Raw genomic sequence first — 24,511 nt, 5'->3', positions numbered from 1 at the left:
CCTGTCCAACACAAAATAAACATCGAATGCACCATTGCAGGACTCGTCGTCAATGTCCGTCAACGTTGGCTTCACCAAAACAATTATTAATAATAAAGTCAATGAGCAGCAGATCCATAAACGACCCATAATCCGACACACAACCGAGTGTTCTCCTCCCCTCCCCTCACGATCAAATGAATCCATCATCTTCATTGTGGGCTTCATCTTCCCCAGTGGTGCGTTCAAGTGCCTCACATCTCATACACTGACGGAACCGCCCTCTCTGGATTTCAAAGTTAAAGCCCCGCTGCTATTAAAGGTTAAAATAAAACTCGATTTTCAACATTTTATTGTTGCGGGTTCTGCCCACAAACACACAGACAACATTAAGTACATATTCACAATTATCTGATGTGCTCATATGTATCTATTCGTGTGTGTGTGTGTGTGTGTGTGTGTGTGTGTGTGTGTGTGTGTGTGTGTGTGTGTGTGTGTGTGTGTGTGTGTGTGTGTGTGTGTGTGCAAAAACAAAACAAACATGTACTTGCTTTTATTTTGAAATATATTACACCCTCACCAGTACATTACATTTCCTGTTTGTTGTAAAAATGTGACTTGACAGTTGAGTGCTCAAACAGCTGACACCATTACCAAAATAAACGGTGACTGAATGGGACACAAACTATGCAAAGACACTATTATCAACATAAATAGTGACTGAATGGGACACAAACTATGCAAAGACACTATTATCAACATAAATAGTGACTGAATGGGACACAAACTATGCAAAGACACTATTATCAACATAAACGGTGACTGAGTGGGACACAAACTATGCAAAGACACTATTATCAACATAAATAGTGACTGAATGGGACACAAACTATGCAAAGACACTATTATCAACATAAACGGTGACTGAGTGGGACACAAACTATGCAAAGACACTATTATCAACATAAATAGTGACTGAATGGGACACAAACTATGCAAAGACACTATTATCAACATAAACGGTGACTGAGTGGGACACAAACTATGCAAAGACACTATTATCAACATAAATAGTGACTGAATGGGACACAAACTATGCAAAGACACTATTATCAACATAAACGGTGACTGAGTGGGACACAAACTATGCAAAGACACTATTATCAACATAAATAGTGACTGAATGGGACACAAACTATGCAAAGACACTATTATCAACATAAACGGTGACTGAGTGGGACACAAACTATGCAAAGACACTATTATCAACATAAATAGTGACTGAATGGGACACAAACTATGCAAAGACACTATTATCAACATAAATAGTGACTGAATGGGACACAAACTATGCAAAGACACTATTATCAACATAAACGGTGACTGAGTGGGACACAAACTATGCAAAGACACTATTATCAACATAAATAGTGACTGAATGGGACACAAACTATGCAAAGACACTATTATCAACATAAACGGTGACTGAGTGGGACACAAACTATGCAAAGACACTATTATCAACATAAATAGTGACTGAATGGGACACAAACTATGCAAAGACACTATTATCAACATAAACGGTGACTGAGTGGGACACAAACTATGCAAAGACACTATTATCAACATAAATAGTGACTGAATGGGACACAAACTATGCAAAGACACTATTATCAACATAAATAGTGACTGAATGGGACACAAACTATGCAAAGACACTATTATCAACATAAACGGTGACTGAGTGGGACACAAACTATGCAAAGACACTATTATCAACATGAGTGGGACACAAACTATGAGCACCTGTCGTGGCCGATGACTACAATGATCATTTTGATTGAATCTTAGTGATTTTAATGGCGACTGTACCATCTGTTCTTGATGAAAACAGCACTTCAATTGCAATTGATATGGAAAGCACTGCAATGTCTGCAGGACAAAGAAATACAAATAGATCCAGATGGAAAGAAAAGGAGCAAAAGTAGCATTTAGTTGTATTGAGTCATGACATGTAAATCAAATGTTCCTCTCCAGAGATGGGCTGACTAGATTCATTGTGGGAAGCATTTATCTGAACCTGCGCTCTATAATAAATGGACATAATGAGGTTTTCATAATGTCTTTCTCCTATCAACACAATGAGGACATGACATGTAGAATCATGTCATTTTGTGGGCTCCCCCTTGGAGACTTCTGTTATTGATCTGTGTTTAGTTTGTGGGTGTAACGTTACACAATGCAGGCCCCAACCTCCTGCTCGCCCATCTTTGGGCTCTTTTCTTCCACCTCATGTCCACCCAGGGCCCCTGCAGAGGATATGCACAACCGTCTCCATGCACACACTGAAAGGGCTGAACATTATGTGCAGCCAAAACACATTTCAATAAGTTAACACGATTGTACCAACAAGTGCTTTAGTGCATTTGTGTTGTGTTAGTAGAATTTAATCTAATTTAGCAGGTTTACTGGAATTGAACCCAGCCTTGACAAACATCATTTAATTGTAAAATGTTTGTATGTTCTTAACCGTTTTGACCTGGGGGCCCTACCGACCCACTCAAATATTATTACTGAAGTAGTAACCTTACTTTTGAATATATTGAATAATTATATCTCACTTACTTACAGTTACAACCTTGTCAAATGATATGAAGCCATGTGTTCATCACAAATGTTGTTATTTATATAACACAAATACCTTAAGCTTAGGTCAAGATGATTAGAACAATTATTGCTAAGCAAATATATATACTGCAAAAGAAGAAATTCATAAATAACTGACAAAAAAACATTTACATACACAACTATGTTTATAAAACAAATACACTAGTGCTTCTCAAACTTCTTTTCACTAAGTATAACCTCAGAAAACACTTGGCTTTCCAAGTAGTGTAGTAGACATAAGTATTCATTAAGTACCACCATATTGACAACATTAAATACAGTAGTGTAGTAGACCTAAGTATTCATTAAGTACCACCATAATGACAACATTAAATACAGTAGTGTAGTAGACATAAGTATTCATTAAGTACCACCATAGTGACAACATTAAATAGAGTAGTGTAGTAGACATAAGTATTCATTAAGTACCACCATAATGACAACTTTAAATACAGTAGTGTAGTAGACCTAAGTATTCATTAAGTACCACCATAATGACAACATTAAATACAGTAGTGTAGTAGACATAAGTATTCATTAAGTACCACCATAATGACAACATTAAATACAGTAGTGTAGTAGACCTAAGTATTCATTAAGTACCACCATAATCATCAACATCAAAATACAGTAGCGTAGTTGGCCTAAATATTCATTAAAAACAAGGCAGAGGTTTTAATGAACAAATATATGTCATATTTTGGCCACTGTAACATTACACACAGTTTGAATAGTAACACTGTTTTTGAATATCTAATGAAGTGATTCTCTGGCATACCACTAGCTGGAGCTCACGTATCACGAGTGGTACAGTTTGAGAGTCACTGACATAAACTGAATTAATATTAAATATGTTTCTTAACTAAACTTTCAACACAATTAAAGTGGAAATGAAATGCAGCTTCAGCACTTTAGTGAAAATTCTGTATGACTTTAGCTCCAGACTTCTTCTGTTTGTTTGATATTTCCATTACTGCCACAAGTGGTGTAAAAGTGTATTAGAATGAAGTATGGCTGCACAGCTGACAAACACATCTGTTCTAAGAAACGCTCTTCTAACTCAGTGTTCTGCCGACTTGCTCTGCAGGCTCTTTCTAGTGGCACTTCATTACATTTATACTATTCATTTTCCTATATTCAAACACAGTCTTAATGTTCAAACTATGTCATACATGGTACTTGGTAAATAAAACCTCTGCCTTGTTTTAATGACTACTTAGGCCTACTATGCTACTGTCTTGGTACTTAGAAAGCCAAGGGTTCTTGGTAAAAAAAATAAAATAAAAAAAAAAGTTTAAGAGTCACTGTTCTAACATTTAGAAAACGATTGTAGTGGACTTAAACATGTTTTAAGTTTTCCAAAGATATAATAATTAAAACCATATTCAAGACAGTTAGATCGTATTTTAAATATTAAAGATATATTTTCAATTATGATTCCGTTTCAAATCACATGGTTGCACTGTAGTGTCCTCTAAAGATGATTAGTTGTCTATTTGACGCAGTGCATCCTAATAAATGAATAGAATAAGGTTTTATTTTTATTTCAAAGGTTAAATTGTCGATGACTTGCAGTTTTTCTAGTTAGCAGAAGAGTGTGGATGTGCACTGACGGACTTTGGCCACTCGATGGCAGCAGAGCTCATTCTCTACTATGAATAGCAAACAAACAGGCTTTGTAATTGTTGCTGACGGATTGTGTGTGTGTGTGTGTGTGTGTATTATCCAACAAACATGCCGCATGTGTGCATCTAAGTGGAGATGTGAAGCCACGGAGGCATGGCTGGATGCGCCGAACAAGAAGAAGAGCGCCATTGGGACTCCGAAGATTAAAGATTAACGGTCAGTGAGTTTTAGCTGCCCGACGTGATGCCTGTTAGTCTCTGTTAGCATCCTGCTAACTAGTGCTACTATGTCTTCTTCTTCTTACATATGTCTTTATAGTTCAACTATATCTTCTTCTTGTCCTCCAACTGTCTGTTGTAACAAGGCTCAGATAGAAAATATCAACATTTTAATTCTGTCACAAGCTGTTTGATGTTCTAAACTATGTTGACTTTGTGTGCTTCTTTCTCACATTTGTCTCATTAATGCCTTCTTTCATCATTAGGGGTAGTTGTATACCATTAATGTCTTCTTTCATCATTAGGGGTAGTTGTATACCATTAATGCCTTCATACATCATTAAGGGTAGTTGTATACCATTAATGCCTTCATACATCATTAGGGGTAGTTGTATACTATTAATGCCTTCATACATCATTAAGGGTAGTTGTATACCATTAATGCCTTCATACATCATTAGGGGTAGTTGTATACTATTAATGCCTTCATACATCATTAGGGGTAGTTGTATACCATTAATGCCTTCATACATCATTAGGGGTAGTTGTATACTATTAATGCCTTCTTTCATCATTAGGGGTAGTTGTATACTATTAATGCCTTCTTTCATCATTAGGGGTGGTTGTATACTATTAATGCCTTCATTCATCATTAGGGGTAGTTGTATACTATTAATGCCTTCCTACATCATTAGGGGTAGTTGTATACTATTAATGCCTTCTTTCATCATTAGGGGTAGTTGTATACTATTAATGCCTTCATTCATCATTAGGGGTAGTTGTATACTATTAATGCCTTCCTACATCATTAGGGGTAGTTGTATACTATTAATGCCTTCTTTCATCATTAGGGGTAGTTGTATACTATTAATGCCTTCCTACATCATTAGGGGTAGTTGTATACTATTAATGCCTTCTTTCATCATTAGGGGTAGTTGTATACTATTAATGCCTTCATACATCATTAGGGGTAGTTGTATACTAAATCATTATTAATGCCTTCCTACATCATTAGGGGTAGTTGTATACTATTAATGCCTTCTTTCATCATTAGGGGTAGTTGTATACTATTAATGCCTTCATACATCATTAGGGGTAGTTGTATACTATTAATGCCTTCTTTCATCATTAGGGGTAGTTGTATACTATTAATGCCTTCATACATCATTAGGGGTAGTTGTATACTAAATCATTATTAATGCCTTCCTACATCATTAGGGGTAGTTGTATACTACAAACCCCGTTTCCATATGAGTTGGGAAATGGTGTTAGATGTAAATATAAACGGAATACAATGATTTGCAAATCCTTTTCAAGCCATATTCAGTTGAATATGCTACAAAGACAACATATTTGATGTTCAAACTCATAAACTTTATTTATTTTTGCAAATAATCATTAACTTAGAATTTCATGGCTGCAACACATGACAAAGTAGTTGGGAAAGGGCATGTTCACCACTGTGTTACATGGCCTTTCATTTTAACAACACTCAGTAGTGAAGTGAAGTGAAGTGAATTACATTTATATAGCGCTTTTTCTCAAGTGACTCAAAGCGCTTTACATTGTGAAAGCCAATATCTAAGTTCCATTTAAAGCAGTGTGGGTGGCACTGGGAGCAGGTGGGTAAAGTGTCTTGCCCAAGGACTCAACAGCAGTGACTAGGATGGCGGAAGCGGGGATCGAACCTGCAACCCTCAAGTTGCTGGCACGGCCGCTCTACCAACCGAGCTATACCGTAAACGCTTAGGAACTGAGGAGACACATTTTTTGAAGCTTCTCAGGTGGAATTCTTTCCCATTCTTGCTTGATGTACAGCTTAAGTTGTTCAACAGTCCGGGGGTCTCCCTTCTGCTATTTTAGGCTTCATAATGCGCCACACATTTTAAACGGGGGACAGGTCTGGACTACAGGCAGGCCAGTCTAGTACCCGCACTCTTTTACTATGAAGCCACGTAGATGTAACACGTGGCTTGGCATTGTCTTGCTGAAATAAGCAGGGGCGTCCATGGTAACGTTGCTTGGATGGCAACATATGTTGTTCCAAAACCTGTATGTACCTTTCAGCATTAATGGTGCCTTCACAGATGTGCAAGTTACCCATGTCTTGGGCACTAATACACCCCCATACCATCACACATGCTGCCTTTTACACTTTGCGCCTATAACAATCCGGATGCTTCTTTTCCTCTTTGGTCCGGAGGACACGACGTCCACCGTTTCCAAAAACAATTTGAAATGTGGACTCGTCAGACCACAGAACACTTTTCCACTTTGTATCAGTCCATCTTAGATGAGCTCAGGCCCAGCGAAGCCGACTGCGTTTCTGGGTGTTGTTGATAAACGGTTTTCACCTTGCATAGGAGAGTTTTAACTTGCACTTACAGATGTAGCGACCAACTGTAGTTACTGACAGTGGGTTTCTGAAGTGTTCCTGAGCCCATGTGGTGATATCCTTTACACACTGATGTCGCTTGTTGATGCAGTACAGCCTGAGGGATGGAAGGTCACGGGCTTAGCTGCTTACGTGCAGTGATTTCTCCAGATTCTCTGAACCCTTTGATGATATTACGGAGCGTAGATGGTGAAATCCCTAAATTCCTTGCAATAGCTGCTTGAGAAAGGTTTTTCTTAAACTGTTCAACAATTTGCTCACGCATTTGTTGACAAAGTGGTGACCCTCGCCCCATCCTTGTTTGTGAATGACTGAGCATTTCATGGAATCTACTTTTATACCCAATCATGGCACCCACCTGTTCCCAATTAGCCTGCACACCTGTGGGATGTTCCAAATAAGTGTTTGATGAGCATTCCTCAACTTTATCAGTATTTATTGCCACCTTTCCCAACTTCTTTGTCACGTGTTGCTGGCATCAAATTCTAAAGTTAATGATTATTTGCGAGAAAAAAAAAATCAGTTTGAACATCAAATATGTTGTCTTTGTAGCATATTCAACTGAATATGGCTTGAAAAGGATTTGCAAATCATTGTATTCCGTTTATATTTACATCCAACACAATTTCCCAACTCATATGGAAACGGGGTTTGTAAATCATTATTAATGTCTTCTTACATCATTAGGGGTAGTTGTATACTAAATCATTATTAATGCCTTCCTACATCATTAGAGGTATTTTTATACTAGATTGTTATTAATGCCTTCCTACATCATTAGGGGTAGTTGTATACTAAATAATCTTACATCATTAGGAGTAGTTGTATACTAAATCATTATTAATGCCTTCCTACATTATTAGGGGTAGTTGTATACTAGATCATTATTAATTATTAATGCCTTCCTACATCATTAGGGGTAGTTGTATACTAGATCATTATGAATTATTAATGCCTTCCTACATCATTAAGTAGTTGAATAGTCAATCATTGACAAATGTATGTGCAATCGTGCATTTGACCATTTAATTAAAAAGATAGAATGATGTTCTTCACTACTATACAACAATAGTGCAGCAGCTAATCACTAGAAAATGATTAAGTATAATCTTATAAACTTACTGTTTTCAGTTCCCTTTCTAGCGGTGGAGACGCGTAGCAGAAGATGGCGTTGAAGATGCCCAAGAAGACAGCTCACTACATGGAGCTGGGCAGCAACCAGCACTGGCCAGTCCTCAGTCCACAGAGGATCAGACTCTACACTTACCAACAAATCCCCCTCTTCCTTCGAGAGAACCCCTTCATCACAGACGGCTACAGAGCACACCTGCCTTCAAAACTCTGCCTGAAGAGGTGACACTTCTGCTTGAAGTCTTTGTGTCGCTGCCTGTTTGTGTGTCGCTGCTTGTTTGTGTCGCTGCTTGTTTGTGTCGCTGCTTGTGTGTTTCGTTGCTTGTGTGTGTCGCTGCTTGTTTGTGTGTCGCTGCTTGTTTGTGTGTCGCTGCTTGTTTGTGTCGCTGCTTGTTTGTGTGTCGCTGCTTGTTTGTGTGTCGCTGCTTGTTTGTGTCGCTGCTTGTTTGTGTGTCGCTGCTTGTTTGTGTGTCGCTGCTTGTTTGTGTGTCGCTGCTTGTTTGTGTCGCTGCTTGTGTGTTTCGTTGCTTGTGTGTGTCGCTGCTTGTTTGTGTGTCGCTGCTTGTTTGTGTGTCGCTGCTTGTTTGTGTCGCTGCTTGTTTGTGTGTCGCTGCTTGTTTGTGTGTCGCTGCTTGTTTGTGTCGCTGCTTGTTTGTGTGTCGCTGCTTGTTTGTGTCGCTGCTTGTTTGTGTGTCGCTGCTTGTTTGTGTGTCGTTGCTTGTTTGTGTGTCGCTGCTTGTTTGTGTGTCGCTGCTCACCAGTGTGATAAACTTGACCGTGCTTTTGTCTTTCCAGTATTTGTGTCATGTCTAATGAGACGGTGAATATTTGGAGCCACCTGTTTGGGTTCATTCTCTTCTTCTCCCTTGGGGTCAACGACTTCAAATCAGTGTTGCCGGCCTCGGGAGCTAACCAGGAGGACTATGTCATCTACACTATAGGACTGTTTTGCTTCCAGGTAACCAGGAGGACTATGTCATCTACACTATAGGACTGTTTTGCTTCCAGGTAACATATCAACATGCACACTTTGGGTTAAAGCGGCTTGGACAGTCAGGATCAGACTCCACTGTCTTATTTGCTCAAATGTTGGCCTTATTCAACTGCAACTTCCTGGCATAAAAACATATTTTAGAAATCTTTCCAAAAATAAAAATGTTATTATTTATTTGGCAAATGGTAAACTGAAACAACTAAGTAAACTTGTTCCAAATATATGCATATTTTAAATGACCTCTTTTGGCCTTAAAACAGCTTGCAAAATGTAAGTGTTCTGTTCAGGGATGCAATTAAATAACTCTTAATTTCACAAAAATAATCATGTGCTTCACTACTTATTTCTTCCAACATCATTTTGGTTAGAATGTCTACATACTGGTGTATAAAAAGAATTACAAAAACAAAAATGTATTCTAATTATTTGGTAGGGATTTGAATCTTACAACAATTCAGGATTTGATTCGGATTCTTGGCATGATGATTGGATTCTCACAATATGTTGTTACAAAAGCACCTCGATGGATGTATGTTGGATGTATGTTGGATGTATGTTGTATGTAAATTGGATGTATGATGTATGTATGTTGGATGTATGTTGGATGTATGATGTATGTATGTTGGATGTATGTTGGATGTATGATGTATGTATGTATGTATGTATGTGCAGTGAATACACATTTGCTCTTCATAATTAAAAATACTTTTAAAACATTGATTCCAGAAAATGATGAATTGATTCAGAATGTGATTATAATAAGAATTGCGATTCAGGTGTGAACCGATTTTTTTTCCAGCACCCCTAATATTTCAGTTAGGACTGCACGATATTGACCAAAAATGCAATCCATTAATTTCACAATGTTAGAAAACACCAATCCTGAAATGCTAAACAAACATTATACAAATATTTAAAGACAAATCTTTGTGTCTTCTTCCATTATTTCTATCAACAGTTTATCCTTTTCTCCTTACTTTGTGCATTTTGCTCTGGTTTTTCATTTTTTATGGGTTTTTTTTCCCATGTAAATTGTGCCACAGATCCGTAGTTCCCCAAATGGCACCCAGGGCACACTTTGAACATCACAGGTTTTCAGATTTTATACGTCTTGCCAAAACCCCCAATAGGGTGTGTTTTTGATTCATCATGACTAATTACAGTAAATCACTTGCTTGAAATAACTTAAAACAATTTTTTAAATGTTATTGTCAGAATCTCATCAACGTACACAAAGATTTTAAACATGTTGTAATTAAAACGGCTCATTTATTTGCTCAAAACTTGTTAACAGTATTATTTTAAGCTTTTCGTTGGATGGCAAAAATATATTAGCATACCATACAGTGTATATATTCTAATAGATGTATTGATCATTTGCCAGTACAATGAAATTAATGTCATGATATGATTTGTATGGATATACTAAAACAAACCTACTGTGTAACCACATGATTGAACCTTTGCTATGAGACGTCGTAACAGAAGTTCAATAACTTCTGTTTCCTAAAACAGGTTCATTCAGTCCACCCCTGTCACCCAGCTGTGGAACCTGTTTGTCTTTCCTCTTAAATAGTTTTAATAGGAGTGTTTGCGTGTTGGCACTTTGTGGATTGTACAGTAGTAGAACCGGCTTGACACACTCAAGTGGTCAGTTTGTGGATTGTACAGTAGTAGAACCACCCTGACACACTCAAGTGGTCAGTTTGTGGATTGTACAGTAGTAGAACCGTCTTGACACACTCAAGTGGTCAGTTTGTGGATTGTACAGTAGTAGAACCGGCTTGACACACTCAAGTGGTCAGTTTGTGGATTGTACAGTAGTAGAACCGGCTTGACACACTCAAGTGGTCAGTTTGTGGATTGTACAGTAGTAGAACCGGCTTGACACACTCAAGTGGTCAGTTTGTGGATTGGACAGTAGTAGAACCGGCTTGACACACTCAAGTGGTCAGTTTGTGGATTGTACAGTAGTAGAACTGGCTTGACACACTCAAGTGGTCAGTTTGTGGATTGGACAGTAGTAGAACTGGCTTGACACACTCAAGTGGTCAGTTTGTGGATTGTACAGTAGTAGAACCGGCTTGACACACTCAAGTGGTCAGTTTGTGGATTGTACAGTAGTAGAACCGGCTTGACACACTCAAGTGGTCAGTTTGTGGATTGGACAGTAGGAGAACCGGCTTGACACACTCAAGTGGTCAGTTTGTGGATTGGACAGTAGTAGAACCGGCTTGACACACTCAAGTGGTCAACAGAGGGCAATAAGTACGTTTGTGCTTATTTCTTTGATTTTGTTAACTTGACTATATGACAAAAGTGACATCTCAGTCTATGAAATTGCACTGTGAGCATATCAACAAACATATTGTTTCCATGTGTGGTTGTATTAGTAAAGGTTGTGTTTATCTTCCCAGGTGTGCATGTTGTGTTCTGTGGGTTATCATCTGTTCTCATGCCACCGATCAGAGAAGACCAGTCGTCGCTGGTTGGCCTTGGACTACGCAGGAATTTGTGTTGGCATCTTGGGATGTTATGTGCCTGGACTCTTTTACGCCTTCTACTGCAACCTTGTAAGTCGTATTCTTCCTTCTTTTTGCTGACAAGTCATCCAGCTCTCACAAAAGCTTTAAATCATTTTTTTGGACAGTTTTGGCGGCAGGTCTACCTCATTATGGTGCTGTCCCTGCTCCTGGCTGTCTTCTGCACCCAGGTTCACCCACATTATCTCAGCAGGGACTGGCGCTGGATCAGGGTGACCATCTTCTCCTGCATGGTTGGCATCAGTGTGGTTCCGGCGGCCCACTGGGTGTGGCTCAATGGGGGGTTTACCTCCTATATTGTTCAGGTCAGCAAATCATCTTACCAAGACGTATGGATGTCCTGAGGGTAGCGTTACTTGTTTTTGTGTTTCCTGCTTCAAGTCATTAGTGAGTGACCAAGTCAACACACTTGGACTTGCCTATGTTTTACACAACTGCTCAAACCTTGCATTTTGTTTTATGTACAGCACTTCTTTCCTCGAATGATCATCATGTACCTGATTGCTGGAGCTGCCTTCTTATTCTACCTTACCAAGATCCCTGAGCGCTACTTCCCTGGTGAGTTTTCTCTCAGCGAGCAGATGATGCACTAACAAACAAGTTGGAGACGGTGGTAAGGTCACTATTAAACAAGTCAGAGACGGTGGTAAGGTCACTAACAAACAAGTCAGAGACGGTGGTAAGGTCACTATTAAACAAGTCAGAGACGGTGGTAAGGTCACTAACAAACAAGTCAGAGACGGTGGTAAGGTCACTAACAAACAAGTCAGACACGGTGGTAAGGTCACTAACAAACAAGTCAGAGACGGTGGTAAGGTCACTAACAAACAAGTCAGAGACGGTGGTAAGGTCACTAACAAACAAGTCAGAGACGGTGGTAAGGTCACTAACAAACAAGTCAGAGACGGTGGTAAGGTCACTAACAAACAAGTCAGAGACGGTGGTAAGGTCACTAACAAACAAGTCAGAGATTGTGGTAAGGTCACTAACAAACAAGTCAGACACGGTCAATGACACAACGGTCATTTGGCCATGAAGCAAATATAAAATAAAAAGTGTCCCGATACAACTTTTTGACTTCCTACACAATAGCAATATTGGAGCTTTGCATATTGGCCGATACAGATATTAATCCCATACGATATCAACAGAAATAATGTACTATTTGAAAGTGTGGAATGTTGGAAATGGCTTGATCAAGTGAAATTCCTCAGAAAACAATAAGCTTATGATGCTGTCTTTAAATTGAAATGGAAGGGTAATTTGTTTTACGCCGACACCTATTAGCCACAATAATTCATTAGGTTAAGCTTATGACGCAGTAAGATGAATGATGCAGACACCTGTGTTACTGGATACTCTTATTACGTTTTTGCCTGGTGATGTAGCATGTGTAAGTAATATGCCACGACAGTAAGACCTGCATTTACCAATTGAATTGTTCCGTGAACATGGTTGGTCAATCAAAAGGGTTTTATAGTGAAGCACAATGTCAACAAAAGTCCTGCAATACAAATAAAGTGGATTGGACTGAAAGTCTCTTTACTCTGTAGATTTGTCGCTTTTTTTGAAAAAGGACTATCTTGAGGGCTGTGATTATTTGCTAAATATAGCAACAAAGTGGCTAAGTTGGCAACACTGATCCCTCCTACTCTGTTGTCTTCTTCTCTGGCAGAGCAGCGTTTATGAGCAAGGGTGCCCCACAAAGACATATTTCCTCAAATAGATGGGAAAGGCCATAAGGTCTTACTGTGGCCAAAAAGGAAGTCAAGTGTTGCAAACTCTGCCAGGCGTTCCCAGCAGACCCTCACTACTCGTTTGGGCCTGCCAGGTCTGTCCAGCGTCCTCCCACACCATCGCAGCCAACTCACCACCAGGTGGTGATGGGTAGAAAGCTCCGCCCCTCTCTTCACCCGAGTGTCCAAAACATGAGGCTGCAAATCCGATGACACAACTACAAAGTGGATCATGGAACTGAGGCCGAGGGTGTCCTGGTGCCAAGTGCACATATGGACACTCTTGTGTTTGAACATGGTGTTTGTTATGAACAATCTGTGACGAGCACAAAAGTCCAACAACAAAACACCACTCGGGTTCAGATCTGGGTGGACATTCTTCCCAATAACGCCTCTCCAGGTTTCACTGTCGTTGCCAACATGAGCGTTGAAGTCCCCCAGTAGGACCAGGGAATCACCCGGGGGAGCACTCTCCAGTACTCCCTCCAGTGTATCCAATAAGGGTGGCTACTCTGAGCTGCTGTTTGGTGCGTAAGCGCAAACCACAGTCAGGACCCGTCCCCCCACCCGAAGGCGGAGGGAAGCTACCCACTCGTCCACTGGGTTGAACTCCAACGTGCAGGCTTTGAGCCGGGGGGGCAACAAGAATTGCTACCCCAGCCCGTCGCCTCTCACTGCTGGCAACGCCAGAATGGAAGAGAGTCCAGCCCCTCCAGAGAACTGGTTTCAGAGCCCTTGCTGTGCGTCGAGGTGAGTCCGACTCTATCTAGCCAGAACTTCTCTACCTCACGCACTAGCTTAGGCTCCTTCCCCCCCAGCGAGGTGACGTTCCACGTCCCAAGTGCTAGCTTATGTAGCCGAGGATCGGACCACCAAGTGCCCTGCCTTCGGCTGCCGCCCAGCTCACATCGCACCCGACCTCCATGGCCCCTCTCTATGGCCCCTCCCATGGGTGGTGAGCCTATTGGAGGGGGGACTCACATTGCCTTTTCGGGCTGTGCCTGGCCAGGCCCCACGAGGACAGGCCCGGCCACCAGGCGCTCGCCATTGTGCCCCAACTCCGGGCCTGGCTCCAGAGGGGGTCCTGGTGACCCGCGTCCGGGCGAGGGAAATCGGAGTCTCAGTTTTTGTAATTCCATAGAAGTCTTTGAGCTGCTCTTTGTCTGATCCCTCACTTAGGATTTGTTTGTCTTGGAGACCCTACCAGGGGGCATAGAGGCCCCCGGACAACATAGCTCCTAGGATCATTGGAGACCCTACCAGGGGGCATAGAGGCCCCCGGACAACATAGCTCCTAGGATCATTGGAGACCCTATCAGGGGGCATAGAGGCCCCCGGACAACATAGCTCCTAGGATCATTGGAGACCCTACCAGGGGACATAGAGGCCCCCGGACAACATAGCTCCTAGGATCATTGGAGACCCTACCAGGGGGCATAGAGGCCCCCGGACAACATAGCTCCTAGGATCATTGGAGACCCTATCAGGGGGCATAGAGGCCCCCGGACAACATAGCTCCTAGGATCATTGGAGACCCTACCAGGGGGCATAGAGGCCCCCAGACAACATAGCTCCTAGGATCATTGGAGACCCTATCAGGGGACATAGAGGCCCCCGGACAACATAGCTCCTAGGATCATTGGAGACCCTATCAGGGGGCATAGAGGCCCCCGGACAACATAGCTCCTAGGATCATTGGAGAGCCTACCAGGGGGCATAGAGGCCCCCGGACAACATAGCTCCTAGGATCATTGGAGACCCTACCAGGGGGCATAGAGGCCCCCGGACAACATAGCTCCTAGGATCATTGGGACATGCAAACTCCTCTACCACCACAAGGTGGCAGCTCAGAGAGCTTTATAATCATTTATGTGTAGACTGGCTCATAATAAGGTGAAATGCATCTGTTGTTGCCATGACAACCATAGACATGCTATCTTCTAACTAATAATGATCAATATGTCAACAGCATGTTTCTTCATTGGCATGTTTTCACTCAGTCATTTGTCATTTTCACTCAGTCATCTGTCCTCAACATGTTCTCTCCTAGGCCAGGTGAACTACATCGGTGCCAGTCACCAGGTGTGGCACATCCTGGTGGTTGTCATGTTCTACTGGTGGCATCAGACTGCAGTCGCCATCATGCAGTTCAGGCACAGCCAGGCCTGCTCCTCACAGACAAGATGATCCATCATGCAGTTCAGTCACAGCCAGGCCTGCTCCTCACAGACAAGATGATCCATCATGCAGTTCAGGCACAGCCAGGCCTGCTCCTCACAGACAAGATGATCCATCATGCAGTTCAGGCACAGCCAGGCCTGCTCCTCACAGACAAGATGATCCATCATGCAGTTCAAGCACAGCCAGGCCTGCTCCTCACAGACAAGATGATCCATCACTGGAGCTGTGGATCAAGCCTCACTAGCAGGCAGGTATCAACATGGTATCAACATGGTATCAACAGGTATCACAGCATGAAGACTTTCATTATGTACAGAAACATGTGCTTTATTTTGATGGTCATCATCTTCTCATGGCTGATTGACAAGGACAGACTATTGAAGGAAATATCCATGAAGGAGCCTTTTTGAACAATGCTGCCTCAACTGTTCACAAGCATGAAGTGCATGTGTGTGTTTGTGCAACATGTGTGTGTTTGTGCAACATGTGTGTGTTTGTGCAACATGCTTCAAATGTTTGGAGACCAAGCTTGACAGTGTGATGATGGGAGTCAACATAGTATTGACTACATTGCTGTTAAAGAAGCTTGACAGTGTGATGGGTGTACTGGGAGTCAACATAGTAATAACTACATTGCTGTTAAAGGTGCTGCCTTCAATGACCATTACGCATGCTGCAATGATGTTATTAAAAGACAAATATAGACATTTCTATATTGAATGATGTTATTAAAAGACAAATATAGACATTTCTATATTGAATGATGTTATTAAAAGACAAATATAGACATTTCTATATTGAATGATGTTATTAAAAGACAAATATAGACATTTCTATATTGAATGATGTTATTAAAAGACAAATATAGACATTTCTATATTGAATGATGTTATTAAAAGACAAATATAGACATTTCTATATTGAATGATGTTATTAAAAGACAAATATAGACATTTCTATATTGAATGATGTTATTAAAAGACAAATATAGACATTTCTATATTGAATGATGTTATTAAAAGACAAATATAGACAGTTGTATATTGAATGTGTTCAGCACTCTTGCTAACATGTGCTCAGTGTTCTGATGTTTTTGAGTACATGTCATTTGGAGCCTGCTTCTAAGTGCACCTTTATTGCTGAACTGTATTACAAAAGTGATTACCAATCTATTCCCCAGTCAGATATTCTACTCTACTCTATATCTAATGAAGGTTCTACATGTAAAGCACAGAAAGAGAACATTTACTTGACTAGAAATAAATTGGTCATTGAAGTTTCCATCAACACTACTAACAACCTGTAATGCTTTACTATAAAATATAAGTTTATAAAAGATAAGTTTCCATCAACACTACTAACAACCTGTAATGCTTTACTATAAAATATAAGTTTATAAAAGATAAGTTTCAATCAACACTACTAACAACCTGTAATGCTTTACTATAAAATATAAGTTTATAAAAGATAAGTTTCCATCAACACTACTAACAACCTGTAATGCTTTACAGATATGTATTTTTCTATTATTGAAGCAATTGTTTGCATGTTTGTTGGTGCTCCTCTTGCAGGCCAGCTGTGTGTAACTTTGTCAGAGTTTGTTTGCTCTTATTCTGACACTAAAATATAAAACACTCTCTTTATTTTTGCACCACAAGGCCACTATAATTGTGTGGTTGAAGAAACAAGATTATTTTTTACTACAAGACGAGTGTTAATGTTGCCTTTTTAAAGTGTTTTTAGTTTGGACCGTGAATCATCTTTTGTGCTCTTCTCCAATATGATCATGTACAATGATGATTAAACATGAATAAAGAATGTTAATGGTGGGAGGTCCTCTCATTCCTATCTTTGAACAACAGAGGGCAGCATTGTGATGATCAATGTTAAATATGAAATACTTGACCCTATTTTCTAGTTCATGTTAGCACATATGTTTGAGTCTTTAACATTTTAATACACATGCATTTAAAGTATAAATATATCCATCCATCTTGTCCCTTACATATTTCATCATTATTTGAAATATTTTTTCCTGACAATATGGCACTTGACACTTGTACAACAGTGTACATATATATATATATATATATATATATATATATATATATATATATATATATAATTTTTTATTTTTTTATTTTTTTTAACATGAAGTAAAGAAGGGCAGCATGGTGGCAGAGGGGTTAGTGCATCTGCCTCACAATACGAAGGTCCTGAGTAGTCTTGGGTTCAATCCCGGGCTCGGGATCTTTCTGTGTGGAGTTTGCATGTTCTCCCCGTGACTGCGTGGGTTCTACTCCGGCTTCCTCCCACCTCCAAAGACATGCACCTGGGGATAGGTTGATTGGCAACACTAAATGGTCCCTAGTGTGTGAATGTGAGTGTGAATGTTGTCTGTCTATCTGTGTTGGCCCTGCGATGAGGTGGCGACTTGTCCAGGGTGTACGCCGCCTTCCGCCTGATTGTAGCTGAGATAGGCTCCAGCGCCCCCAGCGACCCCGAAGGGAATAATCGGTAGAAAATGTATGGATGGATGAAGTAAAGAAGCCCCCATATGTAAATATGATGTGAGATTGTGCTGCATGCTGACACACAGAAGGATGTTTGACAAGACTATTTGGTGAAAGAATGCAAAATAGTACGTGCAGATTGTGACACGTCAGCACTCTTGCCAAGTAAATCATCTTTGTTTGGACAACTTATTAACCACATCTTGTTCAAATGCTCCCTAGTGTGTGATGAGGTGGTGACTTGTCCAGGGTGTACTCCGCCTTCTGCCTGAATGCAGCTGGGATAGGCTCCCATGACCCCGAAAGGGACAAACGGTAGAAAATGGATGGATGGACGAAATAAATGTGGAATATTCCAAAGACCAAGTGAAACATTTCTGATGTTTTTTGTCAAATAATACAAATTCAAATCCAAGGTCTAATTGTTAGTTCATGGTAAAAGTATTCCTCTTTTGAAAATAACTCTACTTCTTTTTCATTTTTAGTCTCGTACTGTTTCACTAAACTTTGAATTCAACAAAATGAAATATAATCAAAACAGCCTTTGTGGAGCGGCCACATTCACTTTTTACTAACTTAGCCTTTCCATAGCAAGTTTAAGGCTTGATGTGACATGAAGGTCACTGCATTTTAACAACTGCTTACACACACACACACACACACACACACACACACACACACACACACACACACACACACACACACACACACGGTTATCATTTGGAATGGGGAGCAAGTTTTTGATCATGACTTGTGGGGACCAGCCTTTCTGCAGGTTGTGGAGGCATAAAAAGGTCAAAGTGTGTAAAATGTCCACTGGCCAGTTAGCTCATACACGACTTTAAATCTCTGGATTGATGAAGTCATGTTCTGATCATTCTTACTGGGGACTCTGGGGAAAAGACTTCATATGATTCAGAATGGATCTGACCATTTAAAAAGGTTTCTCTTTAGGGGACCTGTGTTTTTGTCCCCATACCGTCAGAGGTCCCCTAAAGGTGACTGTGTAAACGGAGCAATGTCTCCATTAAGTAAGCATTGCCAGAACACACACACCTACACACACACACACATGCTCACACACACACACACACACACACACACACACACACACACACACACACACACACACACACACACACACACACATACGCACAGACACGATCTTTAATTGCTACATGGGGTTAAAATGACATTTAATGGTAATAAAATACGTTTTGGACCTGCCAGGCAGTCAACGTACTGTAAAGCCTGGAATACAGTAGTCACATGACTGTCACATGACTGTCACATGACTGTCACATGACTGCCACATGACTGTCACGTGACTGTCACATGTGACATCAAATGAAAGGATTTGTCTATATTGCAATATAAAATAGTAATAAATAGTCGCTGCTATGCCGATGCTGCACATCTATGTAACTCCACTCAGGAACAAAAAGAGTAACATTGAAGCATTTAACAAAGCTTAAATAACTAAAAGATGTAAAGACTCAGACTATCAACACAACTAATATGTGGACCTATCATGTGGAACTATCATGTTCTAATAACATAACTAATATGTGGACCTATCATGTGGAACTATCATGTTCTAATAACATAACTAATATGTGGACCTATCATGTGGAACTATCATGTTCTAATAACATAACTAATATGTGGACCTATCATGTGGAACTATCATGTTCTAATAACATAACTAATATGTGGACCTATCATGTGGAACTATCATGTTCTAATAACATAACTAATATGTGGACCTATCATGTGGAACTATCATGTTCTAATAACATAACTAATATGTGGACCTATCATGTGGAACTATCATGTTCTAATAACATAACTAATATGTGGACCTATCATGTGGAACTATCATGTTCTAATAACATAACTAATATGTGGACCTATCATGTGGAACTATCATGTTCTAATAACATAACTAATATGTGGACCTATCATGTGGAACTATCATGTTCTAATAACATAACTAATATGTGGACCTATCATGTGGAACTATCATGTTCTAATAACATAACTAATATGTGGACCTATCATGTGGAACTATCATGTTCTAATAACATAACTAATATGTGGACCTATCATGTGGAACTATCACGTTCTAATAACATAACTAATATGTGGACCTATCATGTGGAACTATCATGTTCTAATAACATAACTAATATGTGGACCTATCATGTGGAACTATCATGTTCTAATAACATAACTAATATGTGGACCTATCATGTGGAACTATCATGTTCTAATAACACAACTCCGTCCACCTTCAACCGCTTATCCGGAATGGTGTGGCGGGGACAAGAGCTCCAGCAGACTTCCCTCTCCAGAGCAACATTAGCGACTTCCTCCTGGGGAATCCCGAAGCGTTCCCAGGCCAGAGAGGAGATGTAATCCCCCATCTGGTCCTTGGCCTGATGGTCTCCTCCCAGTGGGACGTGCAAGGAGGACCTCCCTAGGGAGACGCTGGTGAGGCATCCGCACGAGATGCCTCAACCACCTAAGCTGGTTCCTTTCCAAGCGAAGGAGCAGCGGCTCTACTCTGAGTCTCTCTCGGGTGACTCAACTTCTCACCCTATCTCTAAGGGAGATGCCAGCCACCCTTCTGAGGAAACTCATTTTGGCCGCTTGTATCCGCCATCTTATTCTTTGGGTCATGACCCACACTTCATGACCATAGGTGAGAGTAGGAATGTCGATAGCTCGCTAGACCGAGAGCTTTGCCTTCTGGCTCAGCTCTGGTTTGGTCCCAACAGAGCGGCAGAGAGACTGCAACACTGCCCCAGCTGCTCCCATTCTCCGGCTGATTTCCTTCTCCATCTTTCCCTCACTCGTGAACAAGACCCCAAGATACTTCAACTCCTCCACCTGGGACAGAGTCTCATCCTCTACCTGGACTGTACAATCCATCGGTTTCCTGCTGAGAACCATGGTCTCAGATTTGGAGATGCTGATCCTCATTCCAGCCGCTGAACACTCGGCTGCGATCTGATCCAGTGAGAGCTGAAGGTCACGAAGCGAAGGTGCCATCAGGACCACATCATCTGCAAACAGCTGTGACACAACCTTTAGCCCCCTGAGACATATACCCTCTCCACCATGGCCACGACTCTGCCTAGAGATCCTGTCCATGAAAATGACAAACAGGATAGGTGACAGAGCGCAGCCCTGGCGGAGACCAACCCCCACTGGAAATGGATCCGGACACAACTCTCGCTTTGGTTGTACACAGATTGGATGGATGTGAAAAAGACAAAGAGAAGATGTGTTACCCGGCCCGGAGGAAGCCTGGGGCCCTCATCCGGAGCTAGGCCCGGAGGCAGGGCTCGCCAGCGAGCGCCTGGTGGCCGGGCTAGCCACGGAGCCCGGCCGGGCACAGCCCGAAGAAGCTACGTAAACACACCATCTTCTCCGCCACGTGGGCCCACCACCCGCGGTCGGAAGCAGTGGGGTCGGGTGCGCTGCCAAGTGGATGGCAGTGAAAGTGGAGGCTCCAGGCGGACCAATTCAGGGCCAAGTGGATGGCAGTGAAAGTGGAGGCTCCAGGCGGACCAATTCAGGGCCAAGTGGATGGCAGTGAAAGTGGAGGCTCCAGGCGGACCAATTCAGGGCCAAGTGGATGGCAGTGAAAGTGGAGGCTCCAGGCGGACCAATTCAGGGCCAAGTGGATGGCAGTGAAAGTGGAGGCTCCAGGCGGACCAATTGGGGGCAGCAGAGGTTGACTTTCAGGACGTGGAAGGTCTCTACGCTGGTGGGGAAGGAGCCTGAGCTGGTGCGAGAGGTGGAGCGCTACCGGTTGGATCCGGTGGGGCTTACCTCCACGCATAGCAAAGGCTCTGAAACCACACTCCTGGACAAGGGATGGACCTTGTTCACTTCTGGAGTAACACAACTAACCCTAACCCAGAATCTTACTGGACAAGAAGAAAACATGAACATTTATGATTACAAATCTTGTTTGACCTTTGCTGTGTTTCATATGAACCAAGCAGTACTCTTGTGTTGTTTGGGGTTACACTCAAATGATTCCTACTAGAAACAATGACACAATAAGCAGTACTCTTGTGTTGTTTGGACTTACACTCAAATGATTCCTACTAGAAACAATGACACAATAAGCAGTACTCTTGTGTTGTTTGGAGTTACACTCAAATGATTCCTACTAGAAACAATGACACAATAAGCAGTACTCTTGTGTTGTTTGGAGTTACACTCAAATGATTCCTACTAGAAACAATGACACAATAAGCAGTAGTCTTGTGTTGTTTGGGGTTACACTCAAATGATTCCTACTAGAAACAATGACACAATAAGCAGTACTCTTGTGTTGTTTGGAGTTACACTCAAATGATTCCTACTAGAAACAATGACACAATAAGCAGTAGTCTTGTGTTGTTTGGGGTTACACTCAAATGATTCCTACTAGAAACAATGACACAATAAGCAGTACTCTTGTGTTGTTTGGAGTTACACTCAAATGATTCCTACTAGAAACAATGACACAATAAGCAGTAGTCTTGTGTTGTTTGGGGTTACACTCAAATGATTCCTACTAGAAACAATGACACAATAAGCAGTACTCTTGTGTTGTTTGGGGTTACACTCAAATGATTCCTACTAGAAACAATGACACAATAAGCAGTACTCTTGTGTTGTTTGGAGTTACACTCAAATGATTCCTACTAGAAACAATGACACAATAAGCAGTACTCTTGTGTTGTTTGGGGTTACACTCAAATGATTCCTACTAGAAACAATGACACAATAAGCAGCACTCTTGTGTTGTTTGGGGTTACACTCAAATGATTCCTACTAGAAACAATGACACAATAAGCAGTACTCTTGTGTTGTTTGGAGTTACACTCAAATGATTCCTACTAGAAACAATGACACAATAAGCAGCACTCTTGTGTTGTTTGGGGTTACACTCAAATGATTCCTACTAGAAACAATGACACATTCCCATCACAGCAAGTTGATTTCACTTCCCGTGATAACATCTTTCTCATATTGCTTAACTTGACTTGTGGAGGTGAACATTTTATGAGGATCAAAACATGTGTGATTATTATGAGGATCAATACATTTGTGATTATTATGAGGATCAATACATGTGTGATTGTTATGAGAATTAATACATGTGTGATTATTATGAGGATCAATACATGTGTGATTATTATGAGGATCAATACATTTGTGATTATTATGAGGATCAATACATGTGTGATTATTATGAGTATCAATACATTTGTGATTATTATGAGGATCAATACATGTGTGATTATTATGAGTATCAATACATTTGTGATTATTATGAGGATCAATACATGTGTGATTGTTATGAGAATTAATACATGTGTGATTATTATGAGGATCAATACATGTGTGATTATTATGAGGATCAAAACATTTGTGATTATTATGAGGATCAATACATGTGCAATTATTATGAGGATGAAAACATTTGTGATTATTATGAGGATCAAAACATTTGTGATTATTATGAGTATCAAAACATTTGTGATTATTATGAGGATCAAAACATTTGTGATTATTATGAGGATCAATACATGTGCAATTATTATGAGGATGAAAACATTTGTGATTATTATGAGGATCAATACATGTGTGATTATTATGAGGATCAATACATTTGTGATTATTATGAGTATCAAAACATTTGTGATTATTATGAGGATCAATACATGTGTGATTATTATGAGTATCAATACATTTGTGATTATTATGAGGATCAATACATGTGTGATTGTTATGAGAATTAATACATGTGTGATTATTATGAGGATCAATACATGTGTGATTATTATGAGGATCAAAACATTTGTGATTATTATGAGGATCAATACATGTGCAATTATTATGAGGATGAAAACATTTGTGATTATTATGAGGATGAAAACATTTGTGATTATTATGAGGATCAAAACATTTGTGATTATTATGAGTATCAAAACATTTGTGATTATTATGAGTATCAAAACATTTGTGATTATTATGAGGATCAATACATGTGTGATTGTTATGAGAATTAATACATGTGTGATTATTATGAGGATCAATACATGTGTGATTATTATGAGGATCAAAACATTTGTGATTATTATGAGGATCAATACATGTGCAATTATTATGAGGATGAAAACATTTGTGATTATTATGAGGATCAAAACATTTGTGATTATTATGAGTATCAAAACATTTGTGATTATTATGAGGATCAAAACATTTGTGATTATTATGAGGATCAATACATGTGCAATTATTATGAGGATGAAAACATTTGTGATTATTATGAGGATCAATACATGTGTGATTATTATGAGGATCAATACATTTGTGATTATTATGAGTATCAAAACATTTGTGATTATTATGAGGATCAATACATGTGTGATTATTATGAGTATCAATACATTTGTGATTATTATGAGGATCAATACATGTGTGATTGTTATGAGAATTAATACATGTGTGATTATTATG

At 40.3% G+C, this 24,511-nt stretch overlaps 2 protein-coding genes across 5 annotated transcripts in view; one reads left to right on the top strand and one right to left on the bottom strand.

Moving 5' to 3' along the window:
- LOC133619710 (anthrax toxin receptor 2-like) overlaps window positions 1–234 on the bottom strand; it is a 28,325-nt gene extending 28,091 nt beyond the window's left edge. For both annotated transcript variants that reach the window (XM_072915383.1, XM_072915384.1), the window contains exon 1: window positions 2–234. In XM_072915383.1, coding sequence (XP_072771484.1) covers window positions 2–207 — 206 coding nt within the window. In that variant the 5' untranslated portion in view covers window positions 208–234. The remainder of the gene's footprint in view (window position 1) is intronic.
- A 4,088-nt stretch (window positions 235–4,322) lies between these two features.
- On the top strand, window positions 4,323–16,268 carry LOC133619833 (progestin and adipoQ receptor family member 3-like). 3 transcript variants are annotated; one of them, XM_061981104.2, is made up of 7 exons: window positions 4,323–4,488; window positions 8,029–8,238; window positions 8,812–8,974; window positions 11,428–11,583; window positions 11,661–11,858; window positions 12,021–12,111; window positions 15,340–16,268. In XM_061981104.2, the coding sequence occupies exons 2-7, from the start codon at window positions 8,051–8,053 to the stop codon at window positions 15,474–15,476; spliced, it is 933 nt and encodes a 310-aa protein (XP_061837088.1). In that variant the 5' UTR covers window positions 4,323–4,488; window positions 8,029–8,050; the 3' UTR covers window positions 15,477–16,268. The 3 variants fall into 3 exon arrangements, with proteins under 3 accessions (XP_061837088.1, XP_061837087.1, XP_061837089.1); XM_061981103.2 differs by having other exon boundaries at window positions 8,017–8,238; XM_061981105.2 differs by lacking the exons at window positions 4,323–4,488; window positions 8,029–8,238 and having other exon boundaries at window positions 8,907–9,024.
- The last annotated feature ends 8,243 nt before the right edge of the window (window positions 16,269–24,511 follow it).

Source organism: Nerophis lumbriciformis, linkage group LG20 (assembly GCF_033978685.3).
Source record: "Nerophis lumbriciformis linkage group LG20, RoL_Nlum_v2.1, whole genome shotgun sequence".
Taxonomy (NCBI): Eukaryota; Metazoa; Chordata; class Actinopteri; order Syngnathiformes; family Syngnathidae; genus Nerophis; species Nerophis lumbriciformis.
The sequence above is the reverse complement of the archived record's forward strand: the minus strand, read 5'-3'. Positions and strand labels throughout refer to the sequence as shown.

What these genes read in the sequence shown, in the direction of transcription:
- LOC133619833 (XM_061981104.2), top strand. Translation starts at nt 8,051, where the DNA reads ATGGCGTTGAAGATGCCCAAGAAGACAGCTCACTACATGGAGCTGGGC. An exon ending in TCAAAACTCTGCCTGAAGAG is followed by an intron (nt 8,239 to 8,811) that starts GTGACACTTCTG and finishes TTGTCTTTCCAG; the next exon opens with TATTTGTGTCATGTCTAATG. An exon ending in TAGGACTGTTTTGCTTCCAG is followed by an intron (nt 8,975 to 11,427) that starts GTAACCAGGAGG and finishes TTATCTTCCCAG; the next exon opens with GTGTGCATGTTGTGTTCTGT.